This window comes from Bactrocera dorsalis, chromosome 6, assembly GCF_023373825.1.
Source record: "Bactrocera dorsalis isolate Fly_Bdor chromosome 6, ASM2337382v1, whole genome shotgun sequence".
Taxonomy (NCBI): Eukaryota; Metazoa; Arthropoda; class Insecta; order Diptera; family Tephritidae; genus Bactrocera; species Bactrocera dorsalis.
This window is the reverse complement of record NC_064308.1, coordinates 29,736,636-29,761,930: the sequence shown is the minus strand read 5'-3', so window position 1 is coordinate 29,761,930 and position 25,295 is coordinate 29,736,636. Positions and strand designations below refer to the sequence as shown.

At 34.7% G+C, this 25,295-nt stretch overlaps 1 protein-coding gene and 2 long non-coding RNA genes across 3 annotated transcripts; 2 read left to right on the top strand and 1 right to left on the bottom strand.

Annotated features, from left to right (window-relative positions):
* The first annotated feature begins 1,304 nt into the window (after positions 1-1,304).
* On the top strand, positions 1,305-1,571 carry LOC125779645 (uncharacterized). Its single transcript, XR_007423432.1, has 2 exons — positions 1,305-1,438; positions 1,500-1,571. It is a non-coding gene; the product is annotated as an uncharacterized LOC125779645 (long non-coding RNA).
* A 1,741-nt stretch (positions 1,572-3,312) lies between these two features.
* On the bottom strand, positions 3,313-4,737 carry LOC125779643 (uncharacterized). Its single transcript, XR_007423430.1, has 2 exons — positions 4,516-4,737; positions 3,313-4,440 (listed from the first exon to the last, which is right to left on the bottom strand). It is a non-coding gene; the product is annotated as an uncharacterized LOC125779643 (long non-coding RNA).
* A 3,104-nt stretch (positions 4,738-7,841) lies between these two features.
* Positions 7,842-16,656, top strand: LOC125779724 (uncharacterized). The gene is made up of 2 exons (XM_049460998.1): positions 7,842-9,692; positions 16,641-16,656. Exons 1-2 carry the CDS (start codon positions 8,929-8,931, stop codon positions 16,654-16,656), a joined length of 780 nt encoding a protein of 259 aa, XP_049316955.1. The 5' UTR covers positions 7,842-8,928.
* Positions 16,657-25,295: the final 8,639 nt, after the last annotated feature.

The following is a 25,295-nucleotide window of genomic DNA, read 5'->3' as shown; positions in this document are numbered from 1 at the left end:
GCTCATTTTCAGAAGTTTTTTCAAAAAAATATAACCATTTTTTAATTGTATCCTTATCCTTTAGATATTCTTTATTTATCTCTAAAAATGACTTAAGATATGAAACTTCTTGGAAGGATTCATCAGACAAAATAATATTTTTTTCTTGTAAATAAGTTATCGTTTTTTGAACGTCAGTCCATTCAGGTATATTTTTTAATGTCATCCAATTAAAAATTGCATACTTTTTTAAGGGGACCACCCAATCCTCAAAGTAGTTAATTGGGGGGGGTGCGATAAGGCCATGTGAGTTAAGGTCATGATGGCATAAACTCACATCTGAATGGGAGATTAAGCCATATTATTTTGAAAAAAAACGATATGGCTTTATCTCGCTTTCGAATTTGAGATAAAGCCATCATGGTCTTATCTCACAATAGCACATAATTCAATATGGCTTTATATCTCAAATGCATTTTAAAGAAAAATCATATTTGATTTTTTTTAACGTTTTTTATATTTTGCTATTTATGAAAGATTAGTAAAGTGTTACCCTTTTACAAGATAAAAAAATGGGAAATCCTCACCCTGTTTTGACAAGAAGTGCAATTGGCAATGTATTGTTTTACTAGAAGTCACCCTGTGTTGATAAAAAGTGCATTTGACAATGACGTTATTATTTAATGTCATATTTTTATTGCCGTGCACGTGTTTTCAATTTCGCGATATTCTTAACAAAATGGAAAATGTGAACACAGTTTTTGAGTACACCATTATACCAGGGTTTAGAAAAAATAGTAAACTTTTGTATATTGAAAAAGAAGAACAAATCTATAAATATAAATATACAAGTAGAAATATTAAATACTATTATTGTTACAATAAGAACTGTAAAGTTGGTGTTGCAGTTGATTTCAACAACCTCCTGCTTCATTGTCGCAAAATTAAAAACTCAAATTCAGTCCATGATCATGAAAAACAAAATATATTGTTTGATAAATTGAAAATAATAAATGCGATCAAAAGTGAGGTCAAAAATGCCACTTTAAAAAGAACTAGTGTTCGTGAAATATTTGACGATCAGTGCAAAAAGCATAGATCATCTGCACATTTAGTGGAGTTTGGTTCAATGCGTAGACAGTTATTTGAAATAAAACACGAAAAATATCCCAAACAACCTACCACATTCGAAGAAATCATTGATATGTTTACAAATGAAGAAGTTCAAAAACAATTCGCTATGTCTAGATTTGATCCAAAAGAAAAATTTTACATAGACACAATTATAGAAAAAGACTTTTCATTCGCTTTATTTATTTCACCGACTATTTCTAATGCTATAACCAAAATGAGTGGCTCGGAAGGAAGCAATTATATCATTGATGGCACTTTTAGTAGTGTACCATTTTCTAAACAGTTTAAACAATTGCTCATAATACACTTCATTCACGCAGACCACGTAAGTATATCATTATATGTGTTGTAAACATTATTTATAACATAAAAATTTTATCTCTCAGGCGTATCCGTTTATTTATGTGCTGATGTCATCAAAATCCGAGGCAGCATACGTACATCTACTAAAATATATACAATCCAATGTGTTGGATCTGCATCCAAAGTCAATACTTACTGATTATGAAGCCAGCATGCGTAATGCTTTCAAATGTGTATACCCAGAAGTAAAAGCGATCGGATGTTGGTTCCATTACACAAACGCTCTTCGGCGAAAAGCATCTAAAATTTCTAATTTCATTACAAAATTAAATAGAAATAAAGAAGCCAAAGCATTATTCTCAAAATTTCTCTGTTTACCGTTGCTGAAACCTAAAGATATTGAGAATGCTTATGCCATTTTAGAAAGTGAGGCTATGGGTGAAAATCTGTGTACAGGAAACAAGACTGAAAGCTTTTTCGGTCCTTTTATAAAATACTTCAAACGTCAGTGGATGGTAAAAGTAAGTATTTGAATTTAAACGGAAATTAATTATTAGTTACATTTTATTATTTTAGGAAAAACCGGTCAACTTTACAGTATATAACGAACCCATGAGGACTACTAACTGTGCGGAAAGTTTTCATAGCCGTTTAAACATAAAGCTTCCGAAGCGTGGTAATTTTTTCAAGTTTTTGGACACACTATTAGAAATAGATTCGGAGAAATGTTGTGATTTTTCAAAATCAACTTCCGGCTGCAGCTCGTTATATAGAACGAAAAAATCAATATGTTATCGACGTGACTGTTATATAAAGCAAAAGCTCGGCTTATTGAAACAAAAAAAAATAACATTAATGGAAATTCTCACACAGTTTTCACATATGAAAAGCTGCTTGGTTGCAGAAGATTTCATAAATGAGCTTCACACTTCTGACGATGATGAATCCGACAACGATGAAGCAAGTGGAGAAGGAAGCTTAAATAATTATGCGCAAACACAACAAAGCCTCTTATGTATAATATGTTGCGAAAGGGAAAGGCAGCTTCTTTTCAACCCGTGCAAACATTACAAAGTTTGTCAAGATTGTTATAATCATATGAAAAATAGAAATGATTCGTTAGGCATAAAAACATTATGTCCAATTTGCAGAGCGATTATTATAGATGCTCAACCAATTTTTTGTTAACATAGATAATATAACTTTTTTGTTTTTTTTTTTGTTAAAGAATTAAATTTTTTTGTTGTCTTTTTTTCCAGTTAAAGAACTGCAAAATTGCTAATAGAGTAATAAAACATGGTTGCTTAACATTTGCTAATTTATTCGATATATTGAAAAGAAAAAATGTAAGTATATATATCAGGATGGTTTGGCGGTTCTGTGATTACTCTCCTTCGCGTCCCGCCGCGTCCCGCCGCGCCGGCCCGCCCCCTCCCCCATGCGAAAATTTTCTTAGTTTTTCTAGAAAACCATTTTCAAAAGTGCAATAAAGCCTTAATAGCTTTATTTCCATTTACTTTAAAAGAAAAAATATGGCATTACCTCTCATTTGCAAATAAAAAATATGGCTTTATGTCCAATCTGATCAAAAAAATATATGGTTTCATCTCACATTTAAATGGAAATTAGACCATATGGCTTTATCTCTCATTTGGATGAGAGATAAGACCATTATGGTCTTATCTCGCATGGCCTTATCGCACCCCCCCGTTAATTGAAGTCGTAAAAAAAGTTTTAACGTCATTTTCAAAATCAGATATTTTATCATTCAAACATCTGTTCTTTAAATTATTCAAAACTGTTTGTGTTTGAATTCCAATAAAATTGTTTTCAAATCTGTCTTTCATATCACATATAGTTTCACTTAAAATTAATTGAACTTCCATAACTGAAATATTTCGCTTTTCAATTTTTTTTATTTGTCTCTCAATTACAAAAGCTTGGCTGTGTATGAATGTGAAATATAGTTCTGCAAACGGATTTTAAAAAAAGTCAGTAATTACTTTCGCTGCTCCTTTTTCAACCTCAAAGAATTCTTTGAGCGGTATCCAAAGCTGTAATGTACGCTCTATTGCAGGCAAAAGTGACAACCACCGACTTATTGTATGGGAGAGTATTTCGTTAAATATTACCTGTGCGTTTTCACAAAACTGTTTCATTCGTTCAGTTCTAACCGGGAGGATGCAGAAATATATATATATCTTCAAAACAACAGATTCAATGTCAATTGACAGTACATCTGTAGCACGTGAAATAGTGTTTTGGAGGATATGAGCAGAACCACCAATGTCCCCTATTTCTCGACCCAATTCGGATTTCAACTTGTAAAAAACGTTAGTTACGCCATTCCTTTGTCTGCCCCCAAAATTCGCGTTTGTGTTGTCTGCACCAAAAGCCGTAAGATTTTTTAGTGGAATATCAGCTGTTTTTAGTGCATCGATGCAGTATGTTGCTATTGTTTCGGATGTTTCAATTGGCATTGACTGTATTTTTAATAATTTTATATCCAACCCTTTCTCCGTAAAATAATGAATTATCAGGGGGAACATTTTCTGTGCTTTGTGATTGCTCGAATCGGTAGATATTCCAAAGAATGGAACATGATCTTTTAGTATTTTAGTGATTTCCGTAACTGAATGTGGTGCCAAAACATTCTTTATGATGGCTGTTGCTGTTGTCCTGGCGTTCGATTGTTTTGCGGCGATTTTTTAATCTGGATATAATACGGCATCCAGTTTTGTGGTACAATCCAATGAGCTGAATGATTGATGATGATTTACAATTCTGTAGGCGCTTGTGATTTCAGCAACCTTTATCAAATGCTCAAGTTGTGTATTCTTCTTCACCATAAAAGAACTAATATCTTTTGAACATGAAGCAATTGTTATTTTTGAAAGCACTAAGCACTTTTTACATGATCTTGAATGCTTGACTTCCCTCCATTTGCAATGTTAATGTCAAATCCACATATCGAGTAATACGCAGTGTCATCAGTTTTTCCTTTTTTCATATACGACCATTCAGCTGTTGTGCATTTGCAACAGAAGAATGAAATAACATTTAAATGAAATTTATTAAACAGAAAATAGAAAAACTTACGAGCAATACAAATCCACGTTCACCAGCAATGCATAAATCATACGTTCAATATGATAGAGAAGAAACTAATTTTATTATCGATTTTCGATTAAACTAGCGATGAACATTTTTTCATAATAGCGGATTTACACTTGTCAAGTACTTGAAAGCAACTCTGCTCGCATAGGATGAGAGGGGTGAGAAGCAGGGAAAATTTCTCTTGCATTCAATTACTTGACAAGTGTGACTAACAATAATCTGAAAAAAGAAAAGCTTTTTTTCATTTTATTTATTCACATTCATGACAATTTGACAGTAGACCAGGACAATTTAAGGGTTGGCCAGGACACCAGGACAATTCGTACAAAACCAGGACAAATCCTGGTTAACCAGGACGTATGGCAGCCCTAGCGTAGTAGCGATAAATTTGCTCCTATTCGTGACTTGTGGGATCGTTGGCAACAACTTCTTCCAATGTTCTACAACTGCCATGAAAATGTCAGGGTTGATGAGCAACTTTTTTCATTCAGGGAGCGATGTTCTTTTCTACGGTTTATGCCATCAAAACCAGCAAAATATGGTTTGAAATTTTGGTTATCCGTCGACTCAAAGTCCGGCTACGTATGGAAAATACAACCATACCTTCTTAAACCTAGAAATGCTAAGCCCGAAAAGAACAAAGGAAAACGCGTTGCATTGGACTTGACAGAAGGTTTGAAAGGGCAAAATATAACAGCTGACAATTTTTTTCCACATTTGAGTTGGTAAAAAAACTTCATGAGAGAAAACTTACATATGTGGGAACGGTTCGCAAAAATAAAACTTTCATTCCTCCGAAATTGCTGACTGTGAAGAATCTTCCATTGTACAAATCTATATTTGCATTCAATGACTTGCGACATTAGTATCATACATCAGTCACAAAAACAAAGCAACTATATTGATTAGTACAATGCACAAGAAAGATAAAGTTGATGAGAGTGGGGCGAAGAAAAAACCAGAGATTGTTTCTTATTACAATTCAACAAAAGGTTTACTACAAATAGTTTTTTGCCTGCCAATAATTTTTTATGTTTCATATATTTAGGTGGCGTTGATACTGCTGATCAAATGATTGGCTCCTACACGACGAAACGCAAAACAAATCGATGGCCAAATATTGTATTTGCAAATATATTAGATATATCCGCTTTGAATGCGTACATAATTTTTTCCGAAATCGATGTTTCATTGACTCCAGCTGATCGGAATCGGAGGAGACCACATTTTTTGCGGCAACTTGCACTTTCTTTGGCTGAGCCACATATGATGAAACGCACTAAATTACCTCAACAACAATTTTCAGCGCAGTTATTGAGAGAAATACGAACACCTTCCACAGCACCAGTGGCCTGCTTTAAAAATGCTTCTAGTTCAGGAGCTCGAAGGCGAGGAATTTGTAGTTGCTGCAAGTCTAAGTCTGATGTAAAACGCTCCATTTTCAGTGCGTTTATTTGCAAAACCAACCGAAAAACATTTTGCTCATCATGTAGTGCCAAAAAATATCGAACAAACTAATAAATACTTATTTTTGGAAAATTAATGTAAAGAAAATCACAAATGGTCCCTTAACCTAAGATTCGTAATTTTCAATTTATCTTAGTCAAGTTTTAAGTCAGAGAATTAAATTTTCGCACATAATATTGTTTTATAAAAAGACCACCCGAGCAGAAAAATTTAGACAGTATATATCACCGTTCCAAAGTTGCAAAGAAAACAATAAAAAATTGCACCAAATGGTCTTAACCTAACAGCAGGGTTAAATGAAGTAAGTATTATTTTGCGTTTCTGAGTACAAAAAAATTTAGTAGATTTCGTTATTAGGAATTTTAAAACTAACGTGAATGGAAATGCCCTTTTAAATTACTTTGAAAATAATCAGAGATTATCCACTAAGACTCGGAAACTTTTATGTTTTTCGATCACGGAATACTTAATTTATAACAAAATTAAGCCAACAAGATTTTATTTTTCGAATTTAGCGGACAAAATTATACAACTTTTCGCAAAGAAATCTAAGGTAATGCATTAGATAAAAAAAAATGGATTTGATTTTAGGTTTGCTTATTAATTTACTGTTTACAGGATACTTACTACTTATACAAAAAGTGTAAAAAGCCAAGTGGCAATTTATACGCGCACTACCACAACAGCATTTACAAACTACGAAAAGCCCAAGTTTCTGTTATACTATGTTCAGACCGAAAATTTCAAAGATTAGATTACACTTAAGCATTTCATAATCCAACAGTGTTCTCACTGCCGTTAGAAAGATCAAAAAACAGCTGTTATTGTCATTCAAGAATTCACATCGCTTAATATTTATCAAAAGAAAAGATTGTCATATAGTATTTTTAAATAAAAGCCGTCTTTTTTTAATATTTTCCATATAATAGAAACAATGGATGCATTTTCTCATTTGTTTGGTCGATTTTCAGGTGAAATTAGATTCATTGCTTTAAAAAAAAATTTGTTTGTTTACATTTTTTTCCCTTTGCAGTGTCTAAATCAGCTGTGACAAAGTAACAGATTTCCAGTGCTGACTAGTATTTTTCCAGTGCTGACAAGTAGATTGCGCAAAAACAGAGTCGCACGGACAGATTTAACGTGGATCAGTTTCAAATCATTTCAATGAAGTGATTTTGAACTGTCATTTTTGTATGGCGAAATCTTGATAAATTTTTAAGATTAGTGGGATAATCCATTCAACAGCCGAAATCGTGTGATTAAGTGTCGGTCTGAACATAGTATAAATCCTGAACCAGCGAAACTGCGTTCGTCTCTTTCGTTAAATTTAGATAAAAACCTTAATACAGATTTATATTCCAACGAAAACGAAGCGAAATATTGGCTTAAAAACAACATTGGACCGTACGATAAAGTGGTAGAATACTAGAATATTACATACGAGACAAGACAAATGTTTTTTAATTCAACAATTACAACAAACGATATTTTAACAGAGTGGCCAATTCTAAAGCAACAGTTTGGATATTGTTTGGTAAAACGTTGTTTCGTCTATGTGATTATTTAATTACAAGAGATTTGTTTGTTTCATAGATCGAATTGGACTTTGAAAAAAAATATCCTCTAAAATCAAACTGCTTGTTGGAAGAATGGGAAAATCTCGTAACCAAATTGATACCGCGTTTTAACAATTACGTCAAAGACAAATATGATCTTCAATTGGAAAAATTAACAACCAATATTGATAAAGGTTAGCTTCAATTGCTTTACATTATGAAATGTATCAAGGAGTTATAATAATACTTTTATATTTGCTTTGTAGATACACGTGATGTGATTGTTCAACCACATTTGTGCGGAATCGGTGAAGATGATATAAATTTGACGCAATTTTATGTATTCTTCGCTAACAGCTATTACAAAGTAGGAAATTTTGTGAAGAGCATAGATGTTTGCTTAAAATTATTCGCAACGTTAGATTTAGAATACCCAGCAGAATGCAAACAAGTGTGGGAGTTTTTGGTGGAATATTTCTTTAATTTAACACACGAAAACTTGAGCTGTGTCATCGCTTATTAGCGATCTCTCTTAATTTAAGAAATAATAATCTGTTTTGTCTGTGGTGAAATATTTTTCAATGTGAAAAGTTATTCACACATCTGCAATATGTTCATCATAAAGGTGCTGTAGATTATTTCCAATGCTGTTTTCTAGAGTGTAAACATAAATTTGATGATTTTAAGTCATTTCGTCGCCATATGAGAAATGAGGAAAAAAAGCATGGACATACAGATAGTGAAACTGCATTTAATATTTCTATTGATTCTGAAATCAATTCAAGTCCAAAAAAAAGAAAAATAGAAAACAGTACTGAAAAACCAACATCAAATGTAAACTTAAATTTGTTAAAAGAAAACTGTTTAAAATTTACATTAGAAAAATATTCCAGCAACTACTTGCACCGAAAGGAAATAACGTTACTACAAAAAAATATAACAAATCTTATAACTTGTCCAATTAGTGGGGAATTGGAAAAAATTGTAAAAAAAATTAGAGCCAGATCATAGCGAAGTTCGTGAGAATTTAAATGAGCTAATATCGTTTTGTAAGGCACCATTCGCCAGTTTTTCTTCAGAGCATTCATTTGTTAAAACGTTATTAGATTCAGATATGTACGAAAAACCTTCTGTAATCCAAATTGATAATTCACTTTCTAACTTGGTTTCATGTAATTTCAAAGCATAAGACGAATCAATAGCAGCATGTGTTTTGTTTCCAATAAAATTCCAACTTAAAAAATATTTTGAATTACCGGAAGTGTATGAAAAATTTCAAAATAATAAAGCTATTTTATCAAGAAGTGTCTCACCTAAAAATTTTATAAATGGATCGCTTTGGAAGCGAAAATTCCAAAATTCTGAACGTATTATGTTTCCTATTTTCTTGTATTTCGACGATATAGAATTAAACAATCCCTTAAGATCTCACAAAGAGCCTATTTTAGCAGCTTATTATTCTTTGCCTTCAGCACCTACTTGTTTAAATCATAAATTAAAATTCATTTTTCCAGCAGCTTTATTTAAATCAAAAGACGTAAAAAAATTCGGTAATGATCGATGTTTATACAAATTAATTGAAATATTTAACGATTTAGAACAAAATGGATTGCAAATAAAAGTAAATAACCAAGTTGAAACTATTTATTTTGCACTAGATCCTGTTTTGGGTGACAACTTGGCTCTGAATTATATATTAGGTTTTTCACGATCTTTTTCTTCTAACTATTTTTGTAGATTCTGTAAAACATGCAAAACAGAATGCCAAAATGAAGCTCAAGAAGTTTCTGACAAGCTACGCAACAAAGAAAATTATTATTCTGACGTTCAAATTAGTAACGTACAACTAACAGGTGTCAGAGAAAATTCGATTTTCAATAAATTGCATAGTTTTCATGTTATTGAAAATTTCGCCGTCGACCTTCTGCATGATCTTTTTGAAGGCGTTCTCAATTATGATTTATGTCACATAATAATGTATTTTATTGAAAATAAGTTTTTTGATCTAGTCTTTTTAAACTGTCAAAAAGCTAATTTCGATTATGTTTTAACTGAAAAAGGCAATAAGTCACCGCCACTCAAAGCAGAACACCTAAAGACCTACTTTAAACTTAAAATGACCGGGAGAGAAATGATGTGCTTTATATACAAGTTATCGCGAAGAAACGACACACCCTAATTCCCGTCGTAATAAGAGCCTACCACTCTGCACATGTCGCTAAGTCAGCACATTTTGCGTGAGAACATTGGCCAGACATCTAAGTAAACAAACACCATGCACGAGGCGCAAGGTCAGCAAAACGTCAGCAGAGGAGCTACAACGCGATGCGGGTTGGTGGCTTGAGCTAAGTTAGGAATAATTGAAAGGGGCACTTTATACTTGACAACTAAGCCGTGATGACGGCAAATAAAATAACTTCAAATTGAATAATACATTTGAATAATTGGCGCCCAACGTGGGGCTCGCGAGTGAAAAGTTTAATAGAAAAATATAAAGTTCTTAACTCGACTCGTGTAACTACGACAGTTGGCTCACTTAAAATCGACAACAATCAACTACTTGGACTCAGCGTGGACTTAAAGAAGAGACAACCTTTGGCCCGATCAATTAACCGGAAGAACCTGAACCTAATTTTAATCTATTCAAATCCAATGGAAGGGTAAGTGAGATGCTCGTTTCCTGGAATAAATATAGCAATAATTGTGAATAAAATAAAGGAAAGTGACAGAACAAAAATTAATGAGTGAAGGTCTGGAAGACCTTTTTAGAAATTTAAAGTTAGGAAGTCAGAAAGCAAATATGAACACGGAACAAATAACCGAGTTAATTAAGGCGGAAGTTAGAAGTGCTTTGGCAGCACAAAGGTTGGAGTTCGATAGGAAGTTAGGAGCAATCCAAAACCAGGTGACAGGCAGCAGGCCAAAGGTAGAAAAATATCTAAAGGTATCTGTAAATCCACTAGTGACATGTGACATAACGCTTGATGCTATCAAATCACTTCCAGAATTTCATGGTCACATAGGCACATATGTGTCATGGCGCGAGGCGGCGCATAACGCTTATGAACTGTTCAAAAGGTACGATGGCAGTGAACGACACTACCAAGCAGTTACCATTTTGAGGAACAAAATAAGAGGGGCTGCCGATGCGGTCCTCTCATCGTTTAGTACTGTGCTGAACTTTAATGCCATTATAGCACGTTTAGACTTTACGTACGCGGACAAACGTCCCGTATATCTTATAGAGCAGGAATTATCTACCTTAAGACAGGGTTCTAGGTCCTGTCTGGAATTCTACGATGAGGTAGAAAAGAAGCTAACGTTACTAGCTAATAAGACTATAATGTCTTACGAGAGTAGCGTGGCAGAAATTATAAACGAGAAATATAGGGCAGATGCCCTAAGAGTTTTCATTTCCGGCTTAAGGAAGCCCTTATGCGACATTCTTTTCGCCTCACGGCCGTCTGACCTTCCGTCTGCTCTTGCTTTAGCACAGGAGGTAGATTCAAACCATGAGCGGTATGCGTTCGCGGCCAATTTTGCTGCCAGGAACGTCGAGGGCAACCACATTAAAAAAAATAATAATATAATTTCAAGCCAGAACAACCATAGGACAAACACTTATGATCCACCCTCAGCTCATAAGAGCCCACACTACTATAGTAATAGGCAGTACAAACCCGGACATGCACCTCATTTTACGGAAAATCAAAGGGTAAATAACGGACGTGACAACGACAGACTAGTCAGAGCGGAACCAATGGACGTTGATCCATCCTTATCGAAATTTAAACACCAATCGTTTGACAGAGACCGAGGTGCCTATCAAGGAAACAGTAATAGAATGCAACAGGGCTATCAACAAAAACGTCCAGCAAATTCTGGACGTTACACAGGACCAAAGATCCAACGTGTTAATCATCTGGAGGAGGAAGTTGAGCTACAGAGTGAATCATTGTACGGTGCAGAAGCCGAACAAGCGGCGGATGACGTAAGTTTAGATCAACTTAATTTTTTAGGGGAAGGTCCCTCCTACCCTGGATTTCAAAGTTCCTAGGAGGGAAAGAAGTGAAACTCCTTATCGATACTGGTGCGTCGAGGAGTTATATGAAACCAACACCGGCTTTAAGGACACAACATTTCAGGGACACATTCTCTGTAAAATCTATTCACGGGGTTACTTCTATCATGGAAAAATGCTACATGAAAATATTTGGCGTAGTGGCAGAATTTTTCATCTTACCGGACTTAACATCATTTGATGGCGTGATTGGGCTCGACATACTAAACAGGGTCCATGCGAACATTGACCTTAAATCGAATACAATAAATCATGATTTTGGTGAGGAGGAAATCTTCTTCATTTCCAGTCATGACGTAAGCCATCTTAGGCTTCAAACAAATCTAGTACCAACAGACGTTAGGGAAGATTTTTCTAGAATGATCAAAAGGATGAATAGGGTTTTTGCTGACCCCAATGAGGCACTACCGTACAATACAAAGGTGATAGCAACAATTCGCACGGAGGACGAAACACCAGTTTACTCAAGATTATACCCGTACCCACTGAGTGTAGCGGATTTCGTGGACAAAGAAATCAAGGATTTGTTAGCAAATGGAGTTATCCGGCCATCAAGATCACCCTTTAACAACCCTATATGGGTGGTAAAGAAAAAGGGGGTAGACGAAAACGGACAGGCGAAGCAGAGATTAGTTATAGATTTTCGGAAACTCAATGAAAAAACTATCGGTGATAAATACCCAATTCCCGACATAACAGGAATTCTTTCCAATTTGGGTGGTAGTAAATACTTCACCACTTTGGACTTAAAATCTGGTTTCCATCAGATTAAACTATTGGAGCGTGATAGGGAAAAAACAGCTTTCTCTGTCAAGAATGGCAAGTATGAATTTTGCCGGTTACCTTTTGGATTAAAAAACGCGCCGAGCATCTTTCAACGCGCCATAGACGACGTATTAAGAGAGCATATTGGGAAAAGCTGTTTTGTCTATGTAGACGATGTTATTATTTTTTCGGAAAACAAACAGCAGCATCTGAAAGATATAGAATCAATTTTAAATGAATTATTTAGGGCCAACATGAGAGTGTCAGTTGAAAAATCCAAATTTTTTAGGACTGAGGTCGAATACCTGGGGTTCTTAGTTTCACAAGGAGGAATAAAAACGTGTCCAGACAAAGTCGACACAATACGAAGTTTCCCTGAGCCCACCACTCTAAGGGGACTCAGATCATTCCTAGGTCTAGCGGGTTATTATAGATGTTTTATAAGGGATTTCGCTAGAATATCAAAACCATTGTCGAGCATCATGAGAGGCGAATACGGTCGAGTTACTGCGTCCCAATCAAAAAAAATCAGAATTGATTTGACGGACGAACAGAAAAAGACCTTCGAAACAATTAAAGAAATTTTAGCGTCAGAGGATGTAACCCTGACGTATCCAGATTTTAACAAACAATTCGACCTAACTACTGACGCGTCGGCTCATGCTATAGGCGCCGTCCTCTCTCAGGAGGGCAAACCGATTACCATGATTTCTCGCACTCTGTCCGGGAGCGAGGAGCATTACGCTACCAATGAAAGGGAATTGTTAGCTATTGTATGGGCATTGAAAGCTCTTAGAAACTACCTGTACGGCGTAACAAAACTTAATGTTTATACTGACCACCAGCCGCTGACCTTTGCGGTTTCGGATAGGAATCCTAATTCGAAAATTAAAAGATGGAAAGCCTTCATAGACGAATGCAACGCAAAGCTAATCTACAAACCAGGAAAGGAAAATGTGGTGGCAGACGCTCTATCTAGGCAACATATAAATGCTTTAGATAACACGAGCATCGAGACAATTCATAGCGAGGAATCATCAACCCATACAATTGAAAGATCGGAAAAACCGGTAAATTGCTTCCGCAACCAGATTATTGTGGAGGTAGGTACAGAACCTCAAAGAAAAACTTTTATAATTTTTGGAAAAAAGACAAGGCATATCATTTCTTACCGAGAAAAAAAGGATTTATTAGAACTTTTACAGGAGGCCGTAAACACAACAGCAGTAAACGCAATACACTGCGATCTGCATGCACTTGCACAGTTTCAGCACGAACTGGTCGAAATGTTTCCAACAGTTAAATTCAGACATACGGAGAAATTCGTTAACGACATTTCGAATCCGAATGAGCAGCAGGAAATTATCGCTGCAGAACATAACAGAGCGCATCGAGCAGGGCAGGAGAACACAAAACAAATTCTAGAGGATTACTTCTTTCCAAAAATGGAGAAAAAAGTTAAACAATTTGTGGGAAATTGTCGAACTTGCTCGCGGGCGAAGTATGATCGGCACCCAAAGAAGCAGCTTATTGCTCAAACGCCCATACCAACATATTGTGGAGAAATTCTTCACATTGACATATTTTCTACCGGGTCCAAGTTCTTCTTGACGTGCATCGACAAGTTTTCAAAATTTGCGATAGTACAGTCGTTGAAATCAAGAACGATAGTAGATGTCAAACCACAGCTCCTTCAGTTACTCAACATGTTTTTCGGTACTCGAATAGTTTATTGCGACAATGAGAAGTCGCTGAATTCACACAGCATCAAAGCTACATTAAAGAATCACTTCAATATCGACATTGCGAATGCTCCACCACTACATAGTACATCAAATGGTCAGGTGGAGCGATTTCATAGCACACTAATGGAAATAGCACGATGCCTTAAACTTGACAAAAATCTTGATGATGTTGAGGAAATTGTCCTTTTAGCTACGATTGAGTATAACAGGTCCATTCACACAGTAACGGGGATGAAGCCCCTTACCGTATTTCGTTCAATTAAAGATGACAACCAAATACCATGCCGCTTAAGAAACGCACAGGAAAGAGAACTAACAACTCATAATAAGAACAGGCAGGATAGGGAGTTCCCTGTTGGAGAAAAAGTACTTGTTAAAAATAACAGGAGACTAGGCAATAAGCTTACGCCTCTTTATACTGAGGAAGAGGTGGAAAAAGACATGGGTACAACAGTTTTAATAAAAGGGAGAAGGGTCCATAAGGACAACCTTCGTTAAACTTAATCTAGAACCTAGGCGTTTCTAATGATAAACAATTAACAAAAAATTTCATATATGTTTTTAGGATTTTCATAATTTTGGCCATATCAATATCGGTAACGACAGGAAGGTTAATCGACTATACCAATGCAAGGTACATTCCGGTGGTCGGTGAGGACCTTGTAATTTGGGAAAATTCAGGACACATCAAGCATGTTACCAACTTGACACTTTACGAATTACTGAGAGACGAGACAATTAATGCCACAGACCACTTTCCTCAGTCACATATGAGGAAGTTACTAGACGCGGACATAAACCAGATAAGTCGACTGATACAAATGATAAACGCTCACCACAGACAGGCGAGAAGCCTGAATGCCCTAGGGACAGTCCTGAAATACATTGCTGGAACTCCTGACCATGACGACTTCAATAGATTAATGAGCACAGAAGAACAGCTAATTAACTCGCAGGACAGACAGTTTACCATAAACACTCAAGTACAGAAAGAAATCAATAACCTTACCATTACAGTAAATAAAATCCTGAAATTAACAAAAGAAAGAGAAATAAACACCGGTCACCTTTATGACATACTACTGGCTAGAAACAGAGCAATTATTACAGAATTAAATAACATTATAACAGCTGTCACTTTCGCCAAAATTGGGATCTTAAGTCCCATTCTCTTAGACAGTAACGAAATAAATTTCATAACAGGAGACGAGCACTTCACTGACCTTGCCGTGGCCGATGTTATGGCAGTAGCTAGAATTAAGATATTACAGTATAATAACATAATTTACTTTTTAATAAGATATCCGATTCCTATGTTTAGATGTAAGAAAATTACTATTTTACCGGTAGCTCATGGCCACCAAATCCTGCACCTAGAAGAATCCATCTTAGCCAAGTGTTATAACCATACCGTAGCCGTAAAGAACTGCAGCGACACAACACCAACGTTTTGCTTACCATCTCCGACTACATCATGCGCTCTGCAACTACTGACTCGCAACACCGCTAATTGCAGTACAACATTTAACAACCTCACACCAATTTCACCGATAAGTGACGGCCTTGTTGTCATCAATGACCAATTGGCTGTCATCGAGGAAAATAATGAGGTCCCTATTACGGTCAACGGAACATACCTCGTGGTCTTCAAAAACAACGTAAAGATTAATGGTACGACTTTTTATAACGAAAATTCTACATTGCCTCTAAAACCTGAAACTCCATGGGCTTCTACAATCAACTTGACGCAGCACACAGAAATATTAAGCGCTTCTTACCTTCACCATGTGAATCTAGAGAATGTTCAAAGGATCAATCACCTGCAGCGATCAATCCATTATGGCCACGTTACAGGTTTCTCAGCCATTGGTGTCTTATTAATCATGGCATTCACTGTTTACGTCCTTCTCAGGATAAGGAGGACCAAGAGAGAGATTATCATAGCCAGGTCCGTTGAAACTGCAATTAAAACCGCTTCTTTGAGGACCGAGGACGTTCCCCATTTAGAAGGGGAGGAGTTTTCGCGAAGAAACGACACACCCTAATTCCCGTCGTAATAAGAGCCTACCACTCTGCACATGTCGCTAAGTCAGCACATTTTGCGTGAGAACATTGGCCAGACATCTAAGTAAACAAACACCATGCACGAGGCGCAAGGTCAGCAAAACGTCAGCAGAGGAGCTACAACGCGATGCGGGTTGGTGGCTTGAGCTAAGTTAGGAATAATTGAAAGGGGCACTTTATACTTGACAACTAAGCCGTGATGACGGCAAATAAAATAACTTCAAATTGAATAATACATTTGAATAATTTACATTTTCCCATTACTCATTGGTGAAAAAATACCTAAAAATAATAAAGTATGGTTATTTTTATTTAATTTGAGCGAACTGGTTGATTTAGTGCTTTTTTCAGAATTTTCTGAAATGGACATTCAAAGCCTCCAAGAGCACATCATACTTCATAATGAACAATATGTTCATTTATTTAAAGATACGTTGAAACCTAAACACCACTTTTTAATTCACTATTGTAAAATAATAAGAGAATCTAGACCATTGATAAATCTTTGGACGTTTTTGTTTGAGGGCAAACATAGACAATTAAAAACGTACGCAAAAAATACAACATCGAGAAAAAACATATTATTATCTTTGGCAAGGAAACTTACATTTTGTTTTTTCAGAATTTATACAAAATTTTGAAATTTTAGAATATAACTGCAGCAACCGACAATACTCTTCGAAAACTTCAACATATTACAATGAATTTAAAAAGCACTTCACAACTGACATTACAGATGAAATAATTTGTTATTCATTTGTAAAGCGATATGGCACAATATTTAAAAAGAGATTTTATAATATGTTTTTATAAACCCCAATTTACAGCGTACAAAATTTGTGAAGTCTTTAAACTAGAAAATAATATAAATTTGCTATGCAATGAAATCAAAATTAATAAATTTGAGAGCCATTTTCAGTCCTATTTAACAGAAGGAGAATTGCAAAACTTTTATATATTTAATTTAAAAGATATTATTTTCCCTATTATTAAGTATTATAATGTAAATAATAATAAGTATTTAAAAACTAAGTTTAATTTTTGAGAACAATGAAATGAAATCAATGAAAAAAATAAGTTTTTGCATTTTTATTTAAGGCAATTCCATTAGTATTAAATGTAAAGACAGGGAGACTTAATTCTAGAGTCAAAGTCCTTTTAATCTAAGGAAGTGGTTTTTATTTGACGGCCTTATATTAAGAACGTCTTTACTTTAAATTAAAGACAACAATGTTCTTCGTTTAAGAAAATCTCCTTTAATTTAAGGCAATATTTTCCTCTTTTTAAGGAAACCATATGTACTTTAAAGTAGAATCGTGTTTCCTTAACTTAAGGAAGACATGTCTTTAGTGCTATTTCATTCCCATTTTTCCTTAAAACAAGTAAATTTTCCATAGTTTTAGGACACATTTGTTTCAGTGTAGCAGAATGACAAAAAATTATGGACTCAAAACTATACTTCTACTTAAAACGTTAGTTCTCGTGATCCACCACGCTTTAGACGGTGACTGCGTAAGTAAATTTGATTGATGTGATCATTTTAAGAATTATTCGTATCGAATCGGATATTGTTGAGAACCAATTGAACTATGGAGTAATCACTCGGACAAAACATGATTTTATATATAAAGATAATTAGTCTATGTATAATTACATAAACAAAAATGTTGGTGTTCTCTATTTGAATGTGTTGCGGTTGACATACCATATATAAATAAAATGTATATCGTTAAAACGAAGAAGACGCCAACGGGAGCACGGGGAATGCGTTGGCGCAAATTTAGCGACTAGTAGAAACACAAGCGCGGTGGCGCGTTTTTATTGGTCAACGATATTTATCCTTTGCGCGAGTTAAGGAAGATAACATTCCATATCATACTCACGAACCCAAATATATCAACAAATACTTATCAGCTGTAAACATAAAAACATGTATCATGACATATACACATACTAATGAATTGTAATTCTCAGTAACAGATAAGAACTTATCCAAATATATTTATCAGCTTAAAATAAGAACACAAAGAACAACATGAATGCTCCGTCGATAGTACAAATAGTTATAAGCAAACCAAATGTCCTTTAGTTTTAGTATTACCATCAGACATGAAAGTGGAGATATTAAACTCAACAAAAAGATAAAATAATAAACACAATAGTATTATTATTTAACTGGGGCTCAACCGGAATCAAAAATCAACTTACTTTCCAGCCAGCCTTTGAAATATAAGACTTAAAAAACCTAAATCCACGGTCTTAAAGAAAGACACAGCCAGTTCCTGAATAATTGGAACAAAAACAGAATTCTGAGGAACCACTAAAAACTCGATCACACTAAGAACTTCCGAAAGGAAAAAAGGGCAAAAATCCACTGCAGTCGTAGCAAATCAGAAGCAGTTATGATAACATCAGCAATGACACAACTACACGCAAACATCGTCATAATAACTCAAACTTTGCAGCAGAAAAGCACTGAGATGCAAAATCGACTATATGCGATTGAATCAAGCCAATCCTCTAAAGGAGTATCGACGGTCGATCAACACGAAGCAATATGGAAATTGACCTGGAATTATTCAAGGCACTTCCAGGAGATCGCAAGTATGGACTTTTATGGAAGGTATAAAAGGATTCACCAACCACCCTAGATTAAATTAAAATTTTAGTGGACACAGGATCCACTAATAATTATATTAGCAACAAATGTAAAATCCGTAAGTCAATACAATTTAATCATTTTAAAACAAAAACTTTACCTGGCTTTTCAGTTATTAATTCAAAAAAAGCAATTGGGACATATGGGTATGATATAGTATTGATATGGTATTACTCTTAAAGCAGAAGTGAATTTATTTGATTATAGTTTAAAGAACCAGAAGGAAGTGGTCCATAACGTAGAGCAAAAAATTTGTTTATTATCAATAACCCTCAATATGAAGAAGACATTAGCAAACTAATGCTAAAAAACGTTCAAATAAGTGAAACTCTTCCTTTCACTACAACTATTCAGACCGCAATTAGAACGCAGACAGAGGATACAATATGGGCAAAGCAGTAAGAAATTAGCGAGTTATTAAAAAATGGAATTATTAAACCATGTAAAAGCCCATATAATTCACTCATATGGACTATTCCAAAAAAACGTTACGAGGTTTGACAATTAATTAATGAGACTGATTTTATTGCCGAGCTTGTGGTAAACCTGTGACCTTGAAATTCCTATTCTCTTTTTCCGGCGTCCCTCCCCTCTCCATTGATAAATGTACCATCACTCTAGCTTGTTTAGTTCGCCTGCTGCGTCAAGTTGAGTAGGCGTGTGTTTGTAGTGCTCGTCATGACGCTCGTATATATCGAAATAGCTCACTCTTTCAACAAAATGATCAGTATTTTTCTTCACACGAATGGATTGCTGGGGACTCAGCATACCCTTTATCTGCAACGTTAATAACCCTTTACAGAAGCAACGCAAGACAGTTGGATAGAAATGCCCGAATTGCATTTAATTTACGGCACATCGGCATCGCGATAAAATTTTGCGCCAGATTGGGCGAAACAGCTTCGGAAACGTACGCTAAAATTGTAAGAGGTTATGGTGATGGTGCTCTTAGTCGTGCCAACGTTCAGAGTGGTCGCATGAGCAAGTCGAAGGTGAAAACGATGATTATTGCCTTTTTTGATGTCAAAAAAGTCTTGCGGTATTTTTATTGAATCAATTCGTGTGGCACCCATACGTCGAGCTTCTTAGTGACTCCAAGCTTCTTCAAATGGTTTATAACGGTTTGATGACTACTATGCCGGTCTCTTTCGACCAATCCAGCGATTTTATCGCAACTTTCGACGACAGGCCTTCCGGAGCGTGGCGCATCTTCGACCACCTCTACACCAGAAAGAAAACGTTGAAACCATCGTTGTGCGGTGGAAATGGAAACTGTATCGGGTCCATAAATTGCACAAATTTTATTGGCGGCTTGAGATGCATTTTTGCCTTTATCGTAACAGTACTGTAAAATATGCCGTATTTTCTCTTTATTTTGCTCCATGTTTGCGACGCTATAACTCACGAACGACTTAAAAGAAACAGAAATCAATCAAAGACGTGTAACCGCGTGAAATGAGCTTTCCAAAAAGGTATAGCATGACCCGATGCGACGAATAAAACTAGAACTACGCGCTTTCAGCGCCAACTAGCGAAAATACCGCAAGACTTTTTTGACAATCCAATATTTAAACCATTATCCTCAAGAGATTTTAACAAAGCATCTTCAATATCTTTAGCCTTATGGCCAGTATTTGGAATGAATTCCAGAAATCTTTCGATAAGCTTACCACTGTTACGTACATATCTAATAATTATCGTGAATTGATCAACATGAGCAATATCAGGTGTGGAATCCACAATTACAACAAAATACTTAGCAGATTGCACTTCTTTAGAAATATGTTGCAATACTTTATTTTGAATTAATAATATAATTTCTTCGTAGATTGTCTTAGATAAATACGAAGTATTTCCACGGTCAGGGTGCGCATATAATTTTAAATGTTCTGATAAAAACGAATCAAATTTAGCAAGAAGCTCAACTGAACCTAAAAAATGTCCATTATGGGGATCTCCAATTAGTTCTAAATGTTCTCTAAATGACAGCCCTCTCTTATTGCGAGAGATTTAATTATCTCAATTACTCGATGCGAAACTTTTTTCCAGTATAAAGTTTCTTCATCGAGCTGCTCCATTAAACGTTGATCAACACGGCCTTGAATGACAGCTCGAGCTTTGAAGTGACTAATGTTAGTTTTGTGAAAATCAGGATTCATGAGCTTCAATGCGCGCTTTTGAGTTTTTCCAATCTCTAAACCCTTCACCAGTAAAAGCGTTTACTTCGCCACTCCTACCAAATAGTAAACATAGAGCACAAAATACTGATCCTTTACTTTCTGAATAAATTAACCACTCACGATGTTGAATTTCTCCGCTCTTTAAATTACGTTGAAATAAGCTTTTAGAACAAAACTTCGTTTTATCATAATAAAAATTTCGTGAATTTTTAAAATCCGTTACATTATTTTGTGGTAAACCGTTTATAGTTATAAAATCTCGTGTTTCATCATTTATATCCCATAGAAAAGGATCACCACTTAATTGAAACATATCAGTTGTTGATTGACTTTCTTCCGCATCTTCTGATGAAAGAAAAGTTGACGACGTTTTGTTTGTATTTGTATCTTGCAATAAAAGACGATTCAATTGTATTTCTTTGGTATCTTGTGCTAAAGTGTCATTTAATCCCGGCTAAAAACCAAAAAATCTTTTAGCCAGGGACATTAATTCATTCATTAAATTAATAAACAAATAAACCCTTTTTAGCCTTTTAAAGAACTTTGTCAATAGTATATTGACAATGACTATGTGTGCTATTTGCGTGACCACGGCTGTATATATCGACATAAATATATACTTGAATTTTAATAACATTTTACAATAATTACGAATTATTGCTTTAAGCTATAAAAGTTCGTTAATATTCGTCAATAGAATTCACAATATTGCGAAAATGAAAAATCAATGTTATTAAATTTTTAGTTTCTTCAAATTGTTTGCATTTTTCAAAAAATTGGCTATAAAATGAATATATTCATTTATTTGATTCTATAGAAATCATTTTTAAGAATAAAAATATTTTTATATACAAACAAAAACATGAATTTTAAATGAATACTTATATCAATTCATATATGAAACACCGGATTCATTGAAAATAAAATAAGAAAACATTGTGTAATTTTAGAAGCGGCTCACTTGTAAGATTAACTTTACTAAAGATACAATAAGTCAATAGAGCTTTGAAAATTCTTCAGAAAAAGCTTATCAATATTCAATTATTTCTGTTATAAAACATTTTTTATCAGTATTGTACTCACGAATAAAAAAGTGACTCAGAAAATGAATTACATTCTATTTCATAGAAATGTATTTGAAAATGTATATAAAAAAAATCAGAATAAATCCTTAAAATGTATTGTCGTTACATTATATCAGATTTAAAATTTTGACATTCTGAAAAATTTGTAGCCCCCCAAATTGTGCCGCCCTAGGCCCAGGCCTCGCGGGGCTAGGCGGTAATCCATCACTGGTTATACGAGTAATACTCCGGCAGACGACAATATATGTATATTGACAGTGTGATTATATGTACCTACTGTGAATACTTCTATTTCGATAATTTCTGCATGGAAATAGAATATTATGAAAAATATAAGAACAAAATTATATTTACTACGAGTACTTTATAATAATGAATGGGGAAGATGGGTTGTTTATAAATCAAATATAATAACTATTATAACAACATTCACTTAATTGGTATTAATGTTATATATAAATTTTCCATCGTATTATGATTCGTCAATTTCGTCGTCGGAATCATTGCTATTGTCATAATGCTCATCATCTTGGTCATCTTGTTCATCATCTTCGTTGTCGTCTGGAAAATTATGTATAAATGCTTCAACTGAACAATTTGAATTTAAAATAGCATATAGTATAATAAAATTACCTAGTATATCTTGAATAAAATCACTAACTAAACATGGTAGCTGGTCTCCCTCAAACCACTTGAACACGTATGATGTATATTGTTATTCCCAACCATATTCTAGTGGGTTTAACATCGTCGGATTTTTCTGTGAAGCATTTTTCCAGATGCTGGAAATGTAATGAGCCCTCAAGAATTGTTGGTAAAGTTCAGCTTTACATGGAGGTATTGAACTAGCATCGAAATTTACAACTTTTTTATTAAAGTTTTCATTTAAGTCAGATGCTTTGTAGCTATTGACAAATAGTTGAAAACGACTATCATCAACGTCTTTGGTTTTCTTGGTGTTATACATCAGGCAAGTAAATTTTTGAATAACATTAAACAGATAGTCTAGCATATCCAGAGTTAAATCAGCGTTTCCTAAACTTTCAAAACCTTTTTGAAATTCAACATTTTTTTAACAAGGTGAAAGGTCTTTTTTACCTTTATTAAAATAAAGCACGGTTAAAGTCACACCCCGTGAAAGAGTGAAAACCAATCAAGCTCTTTGTCGATAATTCACCGTGCAGCTCGTAAATTTTAGTAATATTAATAAATCTTTCATGGTTTCCAGTCTCAGTAAGCATCCAAATATGAGACAACAGATTTTTTAAGTGAACCATATTGCCAAGCATTATAATTAATTTATCAGTATCAGAACCTCTAATGACGATATTTGACTCGTCTAGAATACTGCATACAGATAAATAATTTTACTATCGGCTTCCTCGTGTAAAGGACAGGAGAAATCATCAACAAAACTCGATTCAACAATTTCATGATTCACTTTGTAGGTATAACAGTCGCGAAAGTTGTGATGTATTAATTTAGTCCCAAGGAACGGATTGACTTCACTGCTAGCCCAGTGAACTGTAAAAAAATTTATTAAAGCCGTCTTTAATCGGATGTTTTTCAACTCTTTCAAGAAATCAGTTGGTCTAATTTGTTCAGGCCTTGAAATTATAAACTGCATTTGAACAGCCTCAAATTGTAAAGTTATTTCATTGTCTTTAATAGATATTGGTCGGTCGAAAACAACATCAATTCTTTGTCCGGGATATTTTGTGATCATTTGCAAAAATTTTTTAGAAATATTACCAAATGTTTTTGGCATTTCTTTCATGGAATGTAAAATGAAAAAAACATCAACAACGTAAACATTAGAAAACCGTGGCGGATTGTGCTCAATATTAGCTTCTAAAGCTTTAGCAAATGCTAATTTGTCAGTTTTATATCTTATAGCATCTAAATGGCACATAGCTAATGGCTGAGGTGTGATGGAGTGTGACAAAATTTTTATAACATCGATTTTATGATCCATTGATATCCCTAGCATGCGACCAAATAGATCTCGCTGTATTTTTATTTCTTGAGTTTCCACCCACATTGATAGATTTACGTTTTTCAATTTGGCTAGCATTATGTAGCGGTTGTTTTGTCGAATCGATTGACATTCGAGGAACACTCCGACAAAAATTATTCTCGTTGTTCACAGCCAATCTTTTTCACGTTCAACAGAAACTCATCGACTTGAATTATTGCTGCTTTACCAGATGCAATATTAAACAATTAATTTCTCAGCAACTCAAGATTAAAGGAATTCATGTATTGATCAAAAGTTTTTATAAATTTATCGAGTTGTTGTGAGCTTTTCTTTATATTGTGCGCCTTCAAATCTGCAGTGATATCTTGCTCTTTGCTCAATCCAACCTGTCCCAAAACATGAGAGACGATAGAAGAGCGTATATCGTGGCTTCGAGCCCAACGCTGACGTGCTGAGATTGAATCCGTGAGGTGGATGATTGCGTTGATAGTTTGATCGAGAGTTAAATCCCATATTATAATATTATATATATTATTTCCTATAGTTTCCTCAGAAAACAAATGGACTTTATCATTTTTTTCTTTGGCACAAAAAACACACTTCAATTCCGACGACATACAACAATTACAACCATAAGAATTAAAATAAACTTTATAATATTAAATATTTTATTACGCTCAATGAGATGATTCTCGACTAACGGTACAAAATAAACTAAAAACATGTGACAACATAACCGTTACGCCGGGTGTGCTATTTAATTGTTATACTGCGTTTAGGCAGAGATTCTAGTTTCAACAATGGCCATAGTGCGACCTTGAATAAAAAAACACGTGACATGAGAGTGAATGCGATAGCAGTAGTATAACATAGGAAATAAAGAGAGAGTAGAAATATAATTCATATATTATATACCTTATTTACAAACTAATGCTCGGGGCTCGAGTGTGTCGCACAAGAAATTATCGAAATACAGTAGAAACTCGTTTATCCGGCCCTCAGTTATACGGATTCGCGATTATCCGGACTACCAATCGCGACCAATTTATATGTACCTACGTAGAAATTATAGAATAATGAACGTGTCGGAACTTGCATATTCCGCTCGCGCAGTGTGGGGTCGCTGCCGCTGCCCCGCGCGTTTCATTATTGTTTTAGTTCATTTGCAATTGTGACTCCGCT